General features: G+C 35.2%; 1 protein-coding gene across 2 annotated transcripts in view; it reads right to left on the bottom strand.

The window, feature by feature from the left end:
* Positions 1 to 18798, bottom strand: part of LOC137651173 (hexokinase-2-like) — a 34374-nt gene that overhangs the window by 2048 nt on the left and 13528 nt on the right. For both annotated transcript variants that reach the window (XM_068384313.1, XM_068384314.1), the window contains exons 5-10: positions 17552 to 17681; positions 15360 to 15542; positions 11079 to 11212; positions 4671 to 4783; positions 1381 to 1533; positions 842 to 981 (exon numbers count right to left, since the gene is read on the bottom strand). In XM_068384313.1, coding sequence (XP_068240414.1) covers positions 842 to 981; positions 1381 to 1533; positions 4671 to 4783; positions 11079 to 11212; positions 15360 to 15542; positions 17552 to 17681 — 853 coding nt within the window. The remainder of the gene's footprint in view (positions 1 to 841; positions 982 to 1380; positions 1534 to 4670; positions 4784 to 11078; positions 11213 to 15359; positions 15543 to 17551; positions 17682 to 18798) is intronic.

The following is an 18798-nucleotide window of genomic DNA, read 5'->3' as shown; positions in this document are numbered from 1 at the left end:
TAACGCATATCTAAACCTTAACATATCCTGACACCGGTTGCAAGAAAAATGGAAGATGACAATTGATAATGCTTATCGCTCTCAAATAACGCATATCTAAACCTTAACATATCCTGACACCGGTTGCAAGAAAAATGGAAGATGACAATTGATAATGCTTATCGCTCTCAAATAACGCATATCTAAACCTTAACATATCCTGACACCGGTTGCAAGAAAAATGGAAGATGACAATTGATAATGCTTATCGCTCTCAAATAACGCATATCTAAACCTTATCATATCCTGACGCCGGTTGCAAGAAATATAGAAGATGACAATTGATAATGCTTATCGCTCTCGAATAACGCATATCTAAACCTTAACATATCCTGAAACCGGTTGCAAGAAAAATGGAAGATGATAATTGATAATGCTTATCGCTCTCAAATAACGCATATCTAAACCTTATCATATCCTGACACCAGTTGCAAGAAATATAGAAGATGACAATTGATAATGCTTATCGCTCTCGAATAACGCATATCTAAACCTTAACATATCCTGAAACCGGTTGCAAGAAAAATGGAAGATGACAATTGATAATGCTTATCGCTCTCAAATAACGCATATCTAAACCTTATCATATCCTGACACCAGTTGCAAGAAATATAGAAGATGACAATTGATAATGCTTATCGCTCTCGAATAACGCATATCTAAACCTTATCATATCCTGACACCAGTTGCAAGAAATATAGAAGATAATAATTGATAATGCTTATCGCTCTCGAATAACATATATCTAAACCTTATCATATCCTGACACCGATTGCAAGAAAAATGGAAGGAAATAACTTACAAATTGAAACGAGAACACATGCTCTGTAGGAAAGAATGCCAGCGATGTATTGTGCCAATCGTATATCATCATCGTCGAAGTCTAGATCCACCGCGTTAAGTACATCTCGTGTTTTGTCTGCTGTTCCCTGAAGAGCGTCTCTGCAGAAGAGAATTATTATTATTATTATTATTATTATTATTATTATTATTATTATATAAGCTACAACCCTAGTTGGAAAAGCCAGTTGCTAAAAGCTGATGGGCTAATAGGAAAAAATAGCCCAATGAGGAAAGGAAACCAGGAAAGAAATAAACTACAATAATAAACAATCAAAATAAAATATTTCAAAAGCAGTAAAAACATTTAATTAAATCCTTCACATATAAACTATAAAAACATAAAAAAAATTAGAAGAGAAATAAGATAGAACAGTATGCTCGAGTGTACCCCCAAGCAAGAGAACTCTAATCTAAGATAGTAGAAGGCCATGGTACAGAGGCTATGGCACTTACACAATAAGAGATGCCTCACAAATAACTTATTCTTTCTGAACTTACTCTTCAATATCAGAAACGTTCGTAGTAGTTATTGACCCGTGAGTTGCCAATCTTCCCAGATTGCCTCCACAGAACAGACCTTCCTTTGCTAGAGTTAGGAGCACCTCCCGGTACAGGTCGCCCAAGTATTTACCGGCAAAGTATTTTTCAAACCTGTTTGGACAAAAGGAAGAGACTTAGGTGAACCTGTAGAGGAAATTCTGGATAATAAAATAAACAACAATCTTTGTATAATTGTATATCGCAAGCATTTGCAAGTATAGATTATTGGACTAGTGAATCACCTCAGCATGATCTTGGAGAATTTCTCAAGTTATATAAGAATAAATAGAATATTTGAGCACACAAAGATTAATTCTACTAGGAGTTCTCAAATCCTAACTTCTGTATTATTTTTATCATCATTATCTGCCAGAGTGCAACCATAGCACGAGGAACAATATGCTTCAAGCCTGAGGGGGCCACACAGCGAGGGGAGCGCAGTGTGATAAAAACGGAGAGGTAAAAAATAACCTATAAAAAAAATATTTCCCCAAACATAGAGTCATCAACATAATCATCTCCAACGCCTATTGACGCAAAGGGTCTCCCATAGAGGATCCATTGGCTAGATTCATCAAAGGATAGCCAATTCCTTGTGATGTGCAGTGCCTATCTAACTAAGGCTAGTGACCCCTGCTGGTCCATACTAATTCCAGTAAGATCATCTTCCAGGCATCGAGAGTAGAAGCCAAAAAGACATCTTGCGTATCTCCTTAAACCCATTCTGCTGGAGACTTCATCGAGATTTAGGAGGCATTTAACATATGAGGATGTTGAGGTGGCAATGTGGACTTACAAGAATGGATAAAGTAAAGACCAAACATGTTAGAGGCACTTTTAAAATAGCACCATCTTCAACCAAGGTGAGAAAAAGTAGACTGAGATGGTATGAACGTGTAGAGAGACGAGAGGAAGACCATCCGATAAGGAAGATGGTGGATATGGGACTACCTGGTGGGAGAAGGTTAGGTAGAACAAAATTGCGATGGATTGACTGTGTGAAAAGAGATATAAGGGAGTTGGGATTGATCGATGAGGATGCACTGGACCGAAGGAAATGGAGAAATGTGTTGAAAAACAATTACAGCGACCCCAAATAGGGAAAAGCTTGTAGAGAAAGAAGAAGAAGAAGAAGATAATTTAACAATGTTAAATAGACAAGTAACAAACAAACTGACACGAGATAGGTCTACTTGCTCAAAAAAAAAAAATGTTTCAAGTCTGAACTCCTGAATTTCCTCAGATTCAATTATTTGACAGGACATATATCTATATCATCCAATACGATTAAGTTTGAGTAAACTTTTTTTTTTATCAAAAACCTTTAAAATATTCTAACATAAGATTGGTCACCCAAACCGATTTCATTCACGACCGACCTTATTATAATTTGTGAGCTAAATAATTCTTTATGAAGCTATTTAGAAACGGCTTAATTTATCCATTGGAAATATCATAAACAACTCTTATGAAGGTATTTAACGTTAGAGATGCTCTCTTAGTAGAGTGTATGCAATAATTTATTTCATTAGGAAGCGATTTTAACATTTCAGATGCTCACTTAGCAGAGTTTTTGCATTAATTTTATTAATCAGGAAGCGATTATAGGGCACACCAGTAAATTAACTTTATCACCTATGGCAACTTCATCTTCTTTCCCTCCGTTATCCTTACATTAAGGGGTCGATTGCCTGACGTGTCCTCTCCAATGCCTTCTACCAGAGGCATCCACTTCCACCAAACCTCTTTCTTTCCGTATCATCCTTCACCCTATCTCCTCCTCCTCCTTCTTCACCACCGTCATTCCTACATTAAGGGGTCGGTTGCTTGATGCGTCCTCTCCAGTGCCTTCTATCAAAGGCATCTTCTTCCAACAAACCTCTTCCTTCTATATCATCCTTCACTTTACCTCGACAGCTGGGATACTTTTTTTCAATATCTTCAAATATAGAAATATGACTATATCGATTAAAGTCTTCATATTTTTTTATTGATAACTAAACTTTTTTAATAACTTTGTAAGTCTTCTGGCTTGTAATTTTGCTTCATTATGGCCTATTTATTTGTTATTCTACCTTATTTATTAGGTATCTTTATTTTTCTATTTTATTTCTAAATACGAGTTTGCTTCGCTATCAAATTCACTTTTAGACTTATCCCATAGAAATGCTGGTTCTCTTTTAAAGGTTTTAAAGGCCGCTTATGAGTGGAAAAGGCAAGGGATAGTGACATTGCCCTAGCAAGCAAGACAATGCCCTAGAGACGAACCATATTTACACATGATCAGCGCCCAAGCCCCCTTCTCCACCCAAGAGGGTAGACCTATTGACTTCCCCAAGCCTCCCATCCTTAGCTCACAAGGATGGTGAGGTTGCAGCGACCAAAGGAACTGATGAGTTTGAGCAGGACTCGAACTCCAGTCTGGCGATCACAAGTAAGGGAGGTTACCGCATCGGCCACATCAACAACAACAACAACAACAATAATAATGATAATAATAATTTTTTATTATTATTATTATTATTATTATTATTATTATGATGATGATGATGATGAAGGACGTAGTTAAAAGTATCGGACTTCATATCCATATAGCGCAACAGTACATACAATACAGGGATGAATCGTGCCTCCTGAATAAAGAAATTAAACGTACTGTTAATGAGCCTCTTAAGCAAGATTGCATAGCTACTAATACTATGATTGTTTAGCTTCAATGTAGATTCATCCAAAACTTAGCAGTTAGAGATGAATAAGACGGCTACGGTACCATTGGCGTTTTTCTCTTGAGCCATTCCTGTTAGATGAACCGACTTAAAGTTGGACCTAGGAACACTCAGAGGGCAGACCCCCTCCACCGCAGATTATTTCTCGAGGTTAGGGTTAATTTGGTCAACCTTTCGCTCGACATTGACCTTGATCTTTAACCTTGGACTTTCAAAATTGAATCATTCCCACATCACAACATAACAATTAGTCCCTGAAAGTTTCACTACTACACGAGTAAAGTTATGATCATGAAGTTTTTCATGAACAAAAAAACAGAAATTTGACCTTGGACTTTCAAATTTGAATCACTTCACCGTCTCATCATAACAATTAATCACTGAAAGTTTCACTACTCTATGAGTAAAATTATGACCAGGAAGTTGTTCACAAACAAACAGACAATCAGGGGCGAGAACATAACCTCCTCCCCAACTTCGTTGGCAGAAGTAATAAGAACGAGGATTGCATTGGTAACTTACGTGTAGGAATGAACCAATAATGACTGGTCGTCTACTGCTCTGTCCCATTGCGTCCTTATGAAATCTAGAACACCGTTATCTCCAAAGGCTCCCCATTCGATGTCGACAATCATCTGCAGAAGACAGAATTGTATTAATATACCTCTAGAAGTAACTATATATATGTGTGCTGCACATGTATCAATTACACTTGTACACTCTAACGATTATGCTGTCATTATTGGTCTACACCTCGCACTGATACGCTTTTTATGCTTGTATTTGCTTGTATCGATATGTTTGAATTTTTGTGACCTTCTTCCCCTGAATCTTTTGTTATAAAAGCTCGCTGTCTGTTGAAATAAAGTTAGTTGCATTCACGATAGTCTCTCAGTTACAACCTAATTACTCATAAAAGCTCACTGTCTATTGAAATAATGTTAGTTGAATTCACTGAGTCTCTCAGTTACAACCTAATTGCTCATAAAAGCTCGCTGTCTGTTAAAATAATGTTAGTTGCATTAACGATAGTCTCCTAGTTACAACCTAACTGCTCATAAAAGCTCACTGTCTGTTGAAATAATGTTAGTTGCATTCACTGAGTCTCTCAGTTACAACCTAACTGATCATAAAAGCTCATTGTCTGTTGAAATAAAGTTAGTTGCATTCACGATAGTCTCCCCGTTACAACCTAACTTCTCATAAAAGCTTGGTGTCTGTTGAAATAAAGTTAGTTGCATTCACGATAGTCTCTCGGTTACAACCTAACTGCTCATAAAAGCTCGCTGTCTGTTAAAATAATGTTAGTTGCATTAACGATAGTCTCCCAGTTACAACCTAACTGCTCATAAAAGCTCGCTGTCTGTTGAAATAATGTTAGTTGCATTCACTGAATCTCTCAGTTACAACCTAACTGATCATAAAAGCTCATTGTCTGTTAAAATAATGTTAGTTGCATTCACGATAGTCTCTCACTTACAACCTAACTGCTCATAAAAGCTCACTGTCTGTTGAAATAATGTTAGGTGCCAGTTACAACCTAACTGCTCATAAAAGCTCACTGTCTGTTGAAATAAAGTTAGTTGCATTCACGATAGTCTCCCAGTTACAACCTAACTGCTCATAAAAGCTCGCTGTCTGTTGAAATAAAGTTAGTTGCATTCACGATTGTCTCCCAGTTACAACCTAACTGCTCATAAAAGCTCGCTGTCTGTTGAAATAAAGTTAGTTGCATTCACGATTGTCTCCCAGTTACAACCTAACTGCTCATAAAAGCTCGCTGTCTGTTGAAATAAAGTTAGTTGCATTCACGATTGTCTCTCAGTTACAACCTTACTGTTTCCCTGCACACAGGAGAGGGGATTCACTGTCCCCTTTTAGTAGCTTCTCATGACACGCAGGGATACATTGGTGCTCTTCTTATTGTTGATATGCCCCAGCGGCCAAAGGGGTCTTGAAATTAATCAAAAGATTTTTTCGGGGGAGGTAATACTGTCATAGATAAGTTCACTTTTCTATGAATGAGATCTCAATTTATGCAAGATTTTTTTTTTTTTTTTTTGGGGGGGGGAAGTAATATTGTCTTAGATAAAGTTGATTATAGGTAGACCTTCAAAAGTTCAAACTTGCAGCAAATGTTTTTATGTTGAATAGGCTGACCCAAGTCTCTTTTTGTAGTATATATATACATATATGCAGTATATATATATATATATATATATATATATATATATATATATATATATATATATATATATATATATATATATATATATATATATATATATATATATTATATATATATATATATATATATATATATATATATATATATATATATATATATATATATATATGAATGATCTGTTTAATGTTGTTCCTGTTCTTTAAATATTTTATTTTATTCCTTTACATCTCATATAGTTTATTTATTTCATTATTCCCTTTCCTCTCTGGGCTATTTTTCCCTGTTGGATTCCTTAGGCTTATAGCATCTTGCTTTTCCAAGTAGGTTTGTAGCTTAGCTAGTTATAATAATAATAATAATAATAATGATAATAATAATAATAATGATAATGACAATTATACAGTGAAGAAGACCAGTCCAGTAAAAAAAGTAATAACTAGATCGTCTTTTTTTTTTCTTTAACAAAATTCGCTTAAAGACATCAAGACCTCAATTTAGCGTTAACTTGAATGACAACACTATCTTCCTATTACGATTATTCATATTTTTGTGATTGGAGAAAATTTATTATTATTTATTTGTTTGTTTGTTTTTAGAAAATGTGATAATTGTATTTTAAAGTAACCGATAAAAATAATGTATTTTGTGACAGTATTATATGGAAAGGAATAAAAATTTACAACTAAAATTAGACATTTCATCATAGCCAGTAGATCAAGTTAATATGATGTATATTATTTATAGGTCCTAGTTAATTATGCATGCATTCATAAAGCAAGCAAATGCATTTACACTGTCATATTGGCTTGCATACAAGCAGCAAATGATTTACCATAATATTGAGCCCACTTAGCGACCTCATTCAACGTCAGTACCTGGTATCAATTTGCATGTATCTGACAATGAATTATCAAGTGACTCACCATAATATTGAGCCCACTTGCGACCTCATTCAACGTCAGTACCTGGTATCAATTTGCATGTAACTGACTATGAATTTATCAAGTGACTCACCATAATATTGAGCACACTTAGCGACCTCGTTCAACGTCAGTACCTGGTATCAATTTGCACGTAACTGACTATGAATTTATCAAGTGACTCACCATAATATTGAGCCCACTTAGCGACCTCATTCAACGTCAGTACCTGGTATCAATTTGCATGTAACTGACTATGAATCTATCAAATGACTCACCATAATATTGAGCCCACTTAGCGACCTCAATCAACGTCTATTTTCATATAACTGACTATGAATTTATAATAACAGGCCATTTTAAACATATGTTGTTTTTTCTGTTTTAGAAAATAAATACAAGATTATGCTTGCAAATTGCTATTACAGACAGTGTAACAATTTAACCTAGTTTGCAATCAAAAGGGTACCTTGTATGAAGAAGCCGTACTCTTATTGAAAATATATACAGTTCGCATGCAAACTGAAAGCAACTGCATCTTACCTCTTCCTTACAAATCCATCGTAGATTCGAAAACATGTAAATACATTGTAAGAAATAAGAGATATTGTTAAAAAAAATTCACTTCACAAAGGTTTTGATATCTACAGTATATATGTTTCAGGCATCGATTTCATGAAGTTATAAGTAGTGTATATGATGTACAAAGGTATTAAAAACAGTCTATGATAGGAAAGTTAATTAGTATAATATCAAATTTTAAATGTAACCATTCAAAACATTAACATACAATACCTTTTGAAAGCATTTTGGTTAGGTTAGGTTTTCATATTAGAAAAACCTCAATATTACATCATTTATTATTGATATAGTTATTTCAGTATCTAAGAGCAACAAAAGAAAACTAGAAAAGCACTCTGAGAGTGCAGACCTCCACCACGACATCATATTTCTCGAAACCAGCATGCCTTTCTCAGAATCAATTAATCATTTCCAGCTCTTTACATAACAGTTTAAAATCCTTGCAAGTTTCATTACTTTACGATTTAAATTGTGGCCGTATGGTTGAGGACCGGAATTTGACCCTTTGCTTAACCTTGACTTTGGACTCGACCTTGACCTTCGACCTTAACATGTATTAATTGGCGTGAATTTTCGTGCATTCAAATATGAACCAAGTTTGAAGTCTCTGTGACAAACGATGTCCTAACTTATGGATGATTACGAGAATTGGACATTTTGCTTGACCGTGGCCTTGACTTTTGACCTTGACCTTTGAAAATTTAATCCTTCCCAGCTTTTTCACTAACAGTTAATCCCTACAACTTTCATTACTCTACGATTTAAATTGTGGCCAGGAAGCTGTTCACAAACACACACACTTAAACACACAAACAGGTGGTAAAACATAACCTCATTCTAACTTCGTTTGCGGACGTAACAAGGAAATCACAAAATTCACACATCCAGAGATCAGCGCTCAAAGCTTATCCTTTTTATAGGTAAACTTACTTACATGTAATGTATACCACATGTAAAAGAATTCATTTAATTTATCACTATCAATCAAAAGAAATAAACATATTTATTGTTTAAAGGTTTAAAGGTCGCTCATGAATGGCAGAGGCAAGGGACAGTGACATTGCCCTAGTAAACAGAACAATGCCCTAGAGACTGACCATATATTATATGATCAGCGCCCAAGCCTCCTCTCCACCCAAGCTAGGACTAGGGAGGGCCAGGTAGTGGCTGCTGATGACTCAGCAGATAGACCTATAGACTCCCCCAAACCCCCCAACCTTAGCTCACAAGGATGGTAAGGTTGCAGACACTAATGGCACTAACGAGTCTGAGCGGGACTCGAACCCCCGACTGGCAAACACCAGGCAGAGACGTTACCAATTGGGCCACAGCGTAAATTAGTTCAAATCATCTCTCATTCAGATATTGTACAAATTTTAACAGAATCAATATAAAACAAGGCACTTAAAGGTTTAAAAGCCGCTCATAAATGGCAAAGGCAAGTGACATTGCCCTATTAAGCAGGACAATGCCCTAGAGACTGATCAGCGCCCAAGCCCGCTCTCCACCCAAGCTAGGACTAGGGAGGGCCAGGTAGTGGCTGCTGATGACTCAGCAGATAGACCTATACTCTCCCCCTAAACCTCCATCCTTAGCTCTCAAGGATGATGTGATTGCAGCGACCAAAGTAACTAACGAGTTTGAGCGGGACTCGAACCCCAGTCTGGCGTTCACTAGTCAAGGACGTTACCAAATTGGCCACCACAACTTCACTCTAAGCAACGACACACCTAAACGGAAAAGATAGTTTTAACAAATGGCAGTTGGAGAATTAGTTAGAATGGTTTCAACCAACCGTACCACATGAAACACTATTCTCAAGTGTACACTTAAAAAATTGCATTAATAACGATAAATGCCTGGCAACTTTTATTCCAGGCATTTACCGTTTTGAAAACGGATATATTGACGTAAAGGAGTGATATTACGGTCACCAACCCGTAAAAGATGATAATAAAGTAAGGTAAAATTACAGTCGCCTGTATTTTACTGAAATACGGCTGAGATATATTTTTTTACGAAGAATATCCGATTAAAATTACGGTTTTTTTTTAACAGTGTAGCATGAAAGGGGTCACGGGACCCAACACTGGCCTGCACATCCAAAATCCATAAATCCAATTTAATTTAAGTTTTCCCTGGATTAAAAGTTAAAGTTGTGGGTTTTAGGTCTCCACTCAGACTATCTACATCATTCTGCTCGGGCGACCATAAGCCAGCAGGGACTATCACTAGCCCCCTTTAACCTCCCCTCCTAGGCGCCACCCTGGAGAGTACCCCCCGGTAGAAGGTCTCACAGTATTCGCGCCCTGGCTGGGACGCGAACTCGGGACCTCTGAAACAGAAGCCCGCGACGCTACCAACCTAGCTATCAGGTGGCACATTGCAGGCATTCCTAAACGATCTTAGCACCATCCCTTCGACCTGTAAACTTGTCTTATTTTTCTTTCTTTTCTTTTTTTTTTCTTTGTGTGTGTGTATGTATGTTTTACCTCTGTTCCTCCTTCCTTACTTCTACACTGTTATAAAAACCGTAATGTTAATCAGAATCCTCCGTAAAAATATACTGTTCCCAGCTGTATTTCAGTGAAATACAGTCGACCGTAATTTTTACCTTACTTTGTTATTATCTTTAACGGGTTGGTGACCGTAATATCCCTCCTTAACTTCAATATTTCCAATTTTTATACGGTAAATGCCTGGCAACATTTATAACAGGATTTTTAACGTTTTTTACGGCAAATTTTTAACAGTGTAGCTTACTATCCGACCCCTTTTAACTTTTACTTCGTTTTGCAGGACGCTTCAATAACTGACCATAAGTTCATCAGACTGTTTTTTATTCTTTCTGAGATAAAAATCATTTTGATAGATTATCATCATCATCATCATCATCATCATAATCTCCCCCTACGCAATTGACGCAAAGGGCCTCGGTTAGATTTCGCGAGTCGTCTCTATCTTGAGCTTTTAATTCAATACTTCCCCATTCATCATCTCCTACTTCGCGTTTCATAATCCTCAGGTATGTAGGCCTGGGTCTTCCAACTCTTCTAGTGCCTTGTGGAGCCCAGCTGAACGTCAGGTGAACTAATCTCTCTCGGGGAGTGCGAAGAGCATGTCCAAACCATCTCCATCTACCCCTCATCCTAATCATACGGGTTTATTTTATTTGAAGAACGTCCGAAAACAATAACACAGATGCAACTAAAAGAGTGATCTTTAGCAACCACATCTTACCTCATCCTCCAGATGCTTCCCTTGCCATTTTTCGATATTTTTTACTTTCTCGATATAACAGCCGTTGCAACCTGTCCCCAAAATCATTCCTAAGGCACATCGCTTGTCTAGATATGCTCCTTGTACAAGAGTTCCTGCAAAGGAAAATTATGTATTTAGAGAACATAACTGTGTGTTCTGACAAGTCTAAATATGCTCCTTGTACAAAAGTTCCTGCAAAGAAAAATTATTCATTTAGAGAACATAACTGTGTGTTCTGACAAGTCTAAATATGCTCCCTGTACAAGAGTGCCTGCAAAGGAAAATTGTTTATTTAGAGAACATAACTGTGTGTTCTGACAAGTCTAAATATGCTCTCTGTATAAGAGTGCCTGCAAAGAAAAATCATTTATTTAGAGAACATAACTGTGTGTTCTGGCAAGCCTAAATATGCTCCCTGTACAAGAGTGCCTGCAAAGAAAAATTATTTATTTAGAGAACATAACTGTGTGTTCTGACAGGTCTAAATATGCTCCCTGTACAAGAGTGCCTGCAAAGGAAAATCATTTATTTAGAGAACATAACTGTGTGTTATGACAAGTCTAAATATGCTCCCTGTATAAAGGATTTAGAGAACATAACTGTCTGTTCTGACTGACAAGTCTAAATATGCTCCGTGCATAAAGGATTTAGAGAACATAACTGTCTGTTTTGACCAGTCTAAATATGCTCCCTGTACAAGAGTTCCTGAAAAGAAAAAATATTTATTTAGAGAACATAACTGTGTGTTCTGACAAGTCTAAATATGCTCCTTGTATAAGGGATCTAGAGAACATAACTGTCTGTTTTGATCAGTCTAAATATGCTCCCTGTACAAGAGTTCCTGCAAAGAAAAATTACTTATTTAGAGGACATAACAGTGTATAGAGGGGAAATGTTTGTTATTATTATTATTATTATTATTATTATTATTATTATTATTATTATTATTATTATTATTATTATTACTAGCTAAGCTACAACCCTAGATGGGAAATCAAGATTCTATAAGCCCAAGGGCTCCAACTGGGAAAAATAGCCCAGTGAGGAAAGGTAATAAGGAAACTACAAGAAAAGTAATTAAAAATAAATATAGAATATTTTAAGAACAGTAACAACATTAATAAAAATATTTCCTATATAAACTATAAAAACTTAAAAAAAAAAAACAAGAGGAAGAGAAATAACATAGAATAGTGTGCCAGAGTACCATCAAGCAAGAGAACTCTAACCCAAGACAGTGAAAGACCATGGTACAGAGGCTATGGCAATATCCAAGACTAGAGAACAATACTTTAATTTTGGAGTGTCCTTCTCCTAGAAGAACTGCTTACCATAGCTAAAGAGTCTCTTCTACCCTTACCTAGAGGAAAGTAGTCATTGAACAATTACAGTGCAGTGGTTCAGATTCTTTTATGTGAGTGAATCTTATTGATGCTGGCTGTTGCATTTATTTCTCAACTATGTTTGATAATATCAATTGCTCAAAATTCTGCTACAGTTCCTTTTATATTTCCTTGCAGGCGTGCTGGTAGTTTTTGTATGATTCGTTTTTGTCCTTTTTATTTTTTTTTTTTTTGCTTTAGTTCATTTTATTTTTTTCTCTTTCTGTTATTGAAGTTTTGTTATTAATATAAGTAGGCTTAAGTATATTCTTCCCTGGATATTATAAAATGTTCGGTGTTGGGAATGGTAGTGTTACCCTGATTGCATTGCTCAGTTTTCAAAGGCCTTTATCGAATTTAGATATAACATGTGGGTTCTTATAACCCTTGAATATTACAAGTTTCTTCTTCTATTAACGTGTGTTTTCCCATTTTCGATGGGGGTAAGTACGGTTGCCTTCTTTTTGAAGGACTTAGCTTTGTCTTTGGGGTAGACCGTAGTCCCGATCGGCTGCCCTGCCTGACATCGCTTAGACTCCGGTAGCGTATGTTCATGTGTTTTACCAGTCACCAGCGTCCTTCCTCCTAGCAGCGAGGCGTCCTGGTACGGTTAGGTCGTCAGTTCGAGACGTGTGAGGTGTCTGTTATTTAGATGTTTCACTGTATTGCATTTTCATCTCTCCTTCTTGCATAGAATAGCTAGTGCTTTTAAAGAATATGTTATCACAATTACAAGGGTTACTTACGTCGATAGGAAATAAATTTCTTGAACTGGACTTATAGCAATGCCTGTCCTCTTCCAACCTTGTGAAAATGCGGATCAGTAAGATATCGATGGTGACGCCATATTGACTTAAGCAAGAAAGGTAAACAGATTTTTGTTCATATTTACGATTATCTTAGAGTACTCCTCAATATCCCAGGATTCTGTGTTAATCTGTTCTCTGTATTATCAGAATCTCCAGGTCCCGAATCTTCATGACGGCAATTGCCTAGCAAACCATACACCAAAGAGGGTGTTGCAGTTGGTTACTTGAAGAGTTACAAGGCCCGGCCAGCGAGGGATGCTGAAGACCCTTCAGTTTTGTACATGAAGGGGTGCAGATCAATGTTTTTTCAAGCACCTCTCTGTGTGGAATCAATTTCAGAACTACTGGGTAGCAGAAGCCTCCTGTGTAGAATTTTGAAATGGATTTTTTCTTCGATCGGTTAAACTCAGAACAGTAGAACCTTTCAAAGGTTTCTTAAGAACTAATGCACGAGACCCTATGCTAGAATCTAACTGTCAAAACGGTTGTTCCCTCAGCCTCAACCTCATCAAGTTGAGCTATTGAACTTCCTTGACTTTATGTAAGGAGAACCCATAGTCCAGAGGCTGGATTTCAGCTTGTCTGTTGTTCACATTCAGGTCCAAAGTATGAGGGATGAGTAAATGATGCTTTGGCATTATATGCTTTTCCGGAGTATTTTCTAATTAGAGTCCTCTTCCACTACTGGTAAGAGACAAGGGCATGCAGGTCATTTTGTTCATCTTTCTTTGCCATTTCTCTAGCCGTTCCACTTCTTGTTGAGGAAGGGTAAGGCTAGAAGGGTGAATAAAGAAAGTGCATGCCTAACTGGAAAAGCTGTGGCCACCTTCCGTCTCAAGAATATTATTATTATTAATTGCTAAGCTACAGTCCTAGTTGGAAAAGCTGGATGCTATAAGCCCAGGGGCTCCAACAGGGAAAATAGCCCAGTGAGGAAAGGAAACTAAGAAAATTAAATATTTTAAGAATAGTAACATTAAGATAAATATTTCCTATATAAACTATAAACTATAAATTATAAACTATAAACTTTAACAGAACAAAAGGAAGAGAAATTAGATAGAATAGTGTGTCCGAGTGTACCCTCAAGCAAGAGAACTCTACCTCAAGACAGTGGAAGACCATGGTACAGAGGCTATGGCACTACCTAAGGCTAGAGAACGATGGTTTGATTATGGAGTGTCCTTCTCCTAGAAGAGCTGCTTTCCATAGCTGAAGAGTCTCTTCTACCCTTACCAAGAGGAAAGTAGCCACTTAACATTTACACCGCAGAAAAATTGTTTGGTAATCTCATCGTTGTCAGGTATATGAGGACAGAGGAGAATCTATAAAGAATAGTCCAGACTATTCGGTGTATGTGAAGGCAAAAGGAAAGTGAACCGTAACCAGAGAGAAAGATCCAATGTGGTGCTGTCTGGCCATTCAAAGGACCCAATAGCTCTCTAGTGGTAGTATATCATTAGCTTGAGAAATCTTGCTTACGAAGCAGTGAATGTGACGATGAAAACAGATTTACTCAGAATATAAGATCCTCTTTAAGCCCTTCTTGAGTCCCTCTTACTAATGAAATATATATATATATATATATATATATATATATATATATATATATATATATATATATATATATATATATATATATATCTATATATAATGTATATATATACATATATATATATATATGTATGTATATATATACAGTATATATATTTATATATATATATATATATATATATATATATATATATATATATATATATATATATGTAATTCGAGTAAAAATGTAAAAAAAAAAAAAAGGCACAATGGTGCAAAGACGATTCTGCTTTACATGTTTTTTTTAAAGGTTATAGATGCTGTCTAAGCAAATTGTCTGGCAGTAATTTTAGTCTTCTGGGAGTGTTTTAAACCTTTCAGGACATAACCCCTTCTAAATTGCAACGAAATGCGTCCAGTTGTGTCCAAAGGATTAGACACAGTCCAAGAGAGAGATAAATCTTCCCTAACACGACGTGTGGTGTCATTGAAAGTGGCACTGCATTTTAAAAGCAAATCTACTTCTGGCTCACCTGTTGTGTCATTGAGGATGGCAGTTACCGTGACGTCAATGTCACCTCTTCTTTGGATGGCTTCGTTTAGCATCCGAACTGCATCTTCCCCAACAGTCCCTGAGCAGTTGAAAGACTTTGTCCAAGACACTAGGATTCCGACGTCGAGGCTCTTCTGTGTCATTGGGAAGGAAAAAGTGAAACCTGGAAAAGGAAGGTGGCGTTAAATCTTTTGATTAAAAAAAAAAAAAAATCTGAATAATTTTCAAAATTCATGTGAACTAGATTCTTTAAAACATAAGGCTTCACAAATAGCTCAGTAGATTATTAGAGTTCTCTTGCTTGAGGGTATACTTGAGCACACTATACAATGTTATTTCTCTTCCTCTTGTTTTGTTAAAGTTTTCATAGTTTAAATAGGAAAAATTTATTTCAATGTTGTCACTGTTCTTAAAATATTGTATTTTTCCTTGTTTTCTATTCTCACTGGGCTATTTTCCATGTTGGAGCCCCTGGGCTTATAACATCCTGCTTTTCCAACTAGGGTTATAGCTTAGCAATTAATAATGATAATGATAATAATAATAATAATAATAATAATAATAATAATAATAATAATAACATACGATTTATGGTAGTCTAAAATTTAGAACGAACATATATTATATCACTGATAGTCAAATAACAGCCATGAACATTTCAATAATTATTTCCACCTAAGATTAAAATTAATCTCTAACATTACAATTAATTTTCTATATCATTCAATAGGAGGATATATTGTATTCGTAGATGAATTGTTGTAGGTGAATTGTATATTATTATTATTATTATTATTATTATTAGCCAAGCTCAAACCCTAGTTGGAAAAGCAAGGTGCTACAAGCCCCAAGGGCTTCAACAGGGAAAAATAGCCCAGTGAGGAAAGTAAACAAGGAAATAATGAAATAAATATGCGATATATTATTATTATTATTATTATTATTATTATTATTAGCCAAGCTCAAACCCTAGTTGGAAAAGCAAGGTGCTATAAGCCCAAGGGCTTCAACCGGGAAAAATAGCCCAGTGAGGAAAGTAAACAAGGAAATAAATAAGAAAATAAATGTACGATATGTATTTAAATTCATCTGATACTAAATCTATGCAATAAGTAACCGTTTCACAGCCAGTATTATTATTATTATTATTATTATTATTATTATTATTATTATTATTATTATTATTATTATTATTATTATTATTATTACTAGCTAAGCTACCACCCTTGTTGGAAAAGCAGAGGGGTATAAGGTCAACGGCTCCAACAGGGAAATATAGCCCATTGGGGAAAGGAAACAAGGAAATAAACTACAAGAGAAGTAATGAACAATTAATCTATCTTAAGAACAGTAACAACATCAAAACAGATCTTTCATATACAAACTATATGTTAAATCGAGTTGTCATTGTGAAATTCGTCATGAAATCTTCCACTATCATATGAAATGTCTCAATCAAATTAAGTTGCCTCAAACTATAGGCAATTCTTTTTAGTGAGGCAGATTTGCATAGACTCGCAGGGGTGCCCTTTTAGCTCGAAAAAGTTTCCTGATCGCTGATTGGTTGGACCAGATCATTCTAACCAATCAGAGAGCTGGAAACTTTTCCGAGCTAAAAGAGCACCGCTGCGAGTCAGTGCAAATGCACCCCAATAAAAAAAATTGAGTATAGTCGTTCTTGTCTCGGTCAAATGTCGTTGCCTATAGTCATTTATTTTTAGTGAGGCAGATTTGCACCGACTCGCAGGGGTGCCATTTTAGCTCGAAAAAGTTTCCTGATCGCTGATTGGTTGGACAAGATCATTCTAACCAATCAGAGAGCTGGAAACTTTCCCGAGCTTAAAGGGCACCGCTGCGAGTCAGTGCAAATGCACCTCATTAAAAAAAAATCTATAATCGTTCTTGTCTCGGTCAAATGTCGTTGCCTATAGTCAATTTTTTTTAGTGAGGCAGATTTGCAGACTCGCAGGGGTGGTGCCCTTTTAGCTCGGAAGAAATGTGTCCTAGTCCTGATCGCTGATTGGTTGGACCAGATAATTCTAACCAATCAGAGAGCTGGAAACTTTTCCGAGCTAAAAGGGCACCGCTGCGAGTCAGTGCAAATACACCCCATTAAAAAAAATTGAGTATAGCCGTTCTTGAAATAATGAGAATGCCAATTACTAATTTTACCTAACAGAAAATGACGTCCGGCAAATTCCCTCTTCGTAAGAAACTGGGCGAGACAATCCGCGAGGAAGTCAAAGAGTTTTTCCCCGGGACCTAACCGAACTTCGTCTGGTATATGGAAATAGTCAACAACCTGTGTGGGTGGAAAAAAAAATATAATTAGGAAACAGATACAGAAAATATCATTGGAATAATAAATTGTAGTTGAAATTAAATAGAATTTAAAAAACTGTTTACCCTGCGTTCCTCTACAAAACTGCATAATTATTAAAAATGTATAATCACGAAATAAATAGATATAGAAAATATTATTGGAATAATAAACTGTAGTTGAAATTTAATATAGTTTAAAAAAAGTTTATCATACGTTTCGTTACAAAACTACATAAGCATTAAAAATGTATAATTACGAAATAAGTCAATACAGAAAATATCATTGGAATAAAAAATTGCAATTGAAATTTAATGTAATTTTTAAAAAGTATTTATCATTCATTCCTCTACAAAACTGTATAAGCATTTATCATCATCTCCTACGCCTATTGACGCAAAGGGCCTCGGTTAAATTTCGCCAGTCGTCTCTTATCTTGAGCTTCTAATTCAATACTTCTCTATTCATCATCTCCTACTTCGCATTTCATAGTCCTCAGCCATGTAGGCCTGAGTCTTCCAACTCTTCTAGTGCCTTTTGGATCATTAAAAATATATAATTGCGAAATAAGTAGTTACAGAAAATATCATTGGATTAATGAATTTTAGTTGAAAGTGCATATATTTAAAAAAAAAAAAAATGTTCATCATACGTTACAAACCTGCAAATTGCATAAGCATTATATATATATATATATATATATATATATATATATATATATATATATATATTTATATATATATATATGTATAATTTATGTATATATATATATATATATGTTTATGTATATATACTATATTTATGTATATATACTAGATATATATAAAACACTATATATATATATATATATATATATATATATATATATTTATGTATATATATACTATATTTATGTATATATACTTGATATATATAAAACACTATATATATATATATATATATATATATATATATATATATTTATATTTATATATATACTTATATGTGTATATATATATGTATATATATTTATATATATATTTATTTATATATATATATATATCCATTTTGGATGTTAATCTGTGATCAAATAAAAAATTATGCTAGTATATCTATAATT

This window comes from Palaemon carinicauda, chromosome 12 (assembly GCF_036898095.1).
Source record: "Palaemon carinicauda isolate YSFRI2023 chromosome 12, ASM3689809v2, whole genome shotgun sequence".
Lineage (NCBI taxonomy): Eukaryota > Metazoa > Arthropoda > Malacostraca > Decapoda > Palaemonidae > Palaemon > Palaemon carinicauda.
Note: the sequence above shows the minus strand (reverse complement) of the source record. Positions and strands in the feature narration are given on the sequence as shown.